Source organism: Oratosquilla oratoria, chromosome 44 (genome assembly GCF_046742065.1).
Source record: "Oratosquilla oratoria isolate Oo_2021 chromosome 44, ASM4674206v1, whole genome shotgun sequence".
In the NCBI taxonomy this organism is placed as follows: Eukaryota; Metazoa; Arthropoda; class Malacostraca; order Stomatopoda; family Squillidae; genus Oratosquilla; species Oratosquilla oratoria.
In genome coordinates this window covers 17195729-17198228 of record NC_134820.1, presented here as the reverse complement: position 1 = coordinate 17198228, position 2500 = coordinate 17195729, and the positions used below count along the sequence as shown (strand labels likewise).

Genomic DNA, 2500 nt, shown 5'->3' with positions numbered 1-2500 from the left:
TAACAGAATATATATATATATATATATATATATATACTGGGACTAAAGGAGATTTGGAGAGGATGAATGCCGTGCAGGAGCAAAAGAATGAAAGAGAGAAATGCCGGAGTGTAGAGACTACATCAATTATGACGGGGATAATATCATGAACTCGCGGTCTTGTACATTTCGTGTGTTCTCCATTTAGCACGAGGTCGGGGAGAATGACCTCGACTGCCCCGTCTATTTTCAGGTTGGGTTCGTTCTGAGTGTGTGTGTGTGTGTGTGTGTGTGTGTGTGTGTGTGTGTGTGTGTGTGTGTGAATCACCATGGTCTTTGATCATGTGTTGGACTCGTGATCTTAGCTATTACCATCCCGGAAGAGAGCTCAGAACTCGTTTATGACCGATCTATGGGTAATACTGTGACCTTACACGCACACACACACCCAACTCCCCTCCCACGAGAGTTGGAGTAACGACCCTCAGCGCAGCGATACTGAAATTATTTCAGCCCTGGGCGGGATTCGAACCCGGGCCGCCGTAGTGGCTGCCGCGATCGCTACCATTGCGCCGTCGAGCCGTGTGTGTGTGTGTGTGTGTGTGTGTGTGTGTGTGTGTGTGAGGGAGTGGAGAGGACGGGGAGGGTGGAAGGGTAGGCCATTTTCGTCCGAGGCTGTCAACCTTTACCCTGTGTGTTTGGATAGCCGGAGTAAGTGTGAGGAGTCCTTTATGTATCCGATGGAAATCAAACTCTACTTTTTTCTCTTTATTATCGATACTTATGTGTCGTAAGCTGCCAAATTTTTCCACCACTGTGTGCAACAGCTCTTCTAAACCTCCTACTGATATGATGTGGTTTAACATCACAAACTCCTCCCATAGGAAGGCTATGACGATTCCCCTTACAAAGGACTTTGTAGCGTGGAAATTGATAAACCATACCCTTGATTCAACTTCACCGGTGGCAGGATTCGAACCGCCATCCCCTCGACCTTCGCCATACGTCTTCTAAGTACAAAACTCACTACCAGACTGATTGTCAAACGTGTCCGCTACCCTGTGCAATACCTTCCGTAGTGTTAAGTACACTACCAAACGGAACGCCAAAATTTTCCGTCATCCCCACACTCTATTCCAGGTTCCTACCTTAGTTCACAAACCATCATATCCTTGCAGGATGCAAAGGATCCCTAGTGTCCTGACGTTACCCTTACCTCAGTGTCTCACAAAAAAAAAAAAAAAAAAAAAAATCTTCCTCCCCCCCCACCCCTCCCTGGATGCCAAACTTCTCCTATTTCCCTTCTTCCTCCTCCTCCTTCCAACCACATTCCCTCATGACTTTGTCCACCGTATCCCCAACCAGCCCTCCTTTTTCCCCTTCACCGTACCCTGAGTGCATTTTTCCCCGAATCCCTTTGATGTTGTTTGTTGTTTGGAGTCTGTCAGAGAAGAGACTGGCCTGGACTTGGCTTTCCTGTGGACGTGGATCCTTTCTGCCCCAATGACAGGACCACCAAGACGATAATATGTCTGTAACAACAATTTACTGTAGCTGTGTCGTTACATTGTGGAGCCCATGCACAGTGTGTTTTGTCTGAATTCATCACGAAGCTGTGTGTCGGAACGACACATTATATACATATATATATATAATATATATATTATATATATATATATATATATATATATATATATATATATATATAAATAATATAGATATATATATGTATATGTGTGTGTGTGTGTGTATGTATGCACAGACTGAATATCCCACTACTGGAGAAATAAATGGAAACCAACCCACCCTTTGTAAAACCACGCTGAAGAGGGTCACAGTTAGTGATCGCAATATACGTATCTCCAAATAACTTTCTTTTCTCCGTTAGTGGGATATTCAGTCTATCTTACCAATGTGTTAGAACATTCACTCATATATATATATATATATATATATATATATATATATATATATATGTATGTGATAATTTTATGACAGTCGCGTGTTAGATTCGAACACACTGCTTTCGGCCACCCTCTGTGGTGTAGTGGGTTAAGGCTCTGTGAAGATCTTACGGGTGGCCGAAAGCAGTGGGTTCGAATCCTACTTGCGAGCGTCATAGAGATCATCAGATTAATGTCGCTGTCACTAGCGAATGTCTCCTATATATGTGTGTATATATCTTGTCAGGACAACTTTTGTCATTGAAATGTGGCACTTCCCCACAGCAATTCTGCGGTCATTTTTCCGACACAGGGAGGGGGGGGTGACTGTGTCCTATCCACACTAGCTGTGTCATTAAGACACCGGGATTTCTTGGCACTGCCGCTTCATCGCCACAAAAACACCCCACCCTCGCGCGCTTTTCAGCTCTCCTCTGAAATGTGGAAGTCCAGCGTTGGTCCTTTTTGTGAGATGTGGTGCTTTCTCTCTCTCTCTCTCTCTCTCTCTCTCTCTCTCTCTCTCTCTCTCTCTCTCTCTCTCTCTCTCTCTCTCTCTCTCTCTCTCTCTCTCTCGCTGT

The 2500-nt window shown here is 44.5% G+C and overlaps 2 protein-coding genes across 4 annotated transcripts in view; both read left to right on the top strand.

The window, feature by feature from the left end:
* Positions 1–1132, top strand: part of LOC143022181 (uncharacterized) — an 8261-nt gene extending 7129 nt beyond the window's left edge. Inside the window, exon 3 of the mRNA XM_076180284.1 lies at positions 1120–1132. Coding sequence (XP_076036399.1) covers positions 1120–1132 — 13 coding nt within the window. The remainder of the gene's footprint in view (positions 1–1119) is intronic.
* The window catches only part of LOC143022413 (uncharacterized), a 670196-nt gene that overhangs the window by 124304 nt on the left and 543392 nt on the right, over positions 1–2500 (top strand). The gene's annotated exons all lie outside the window — the stretch shown is intronic.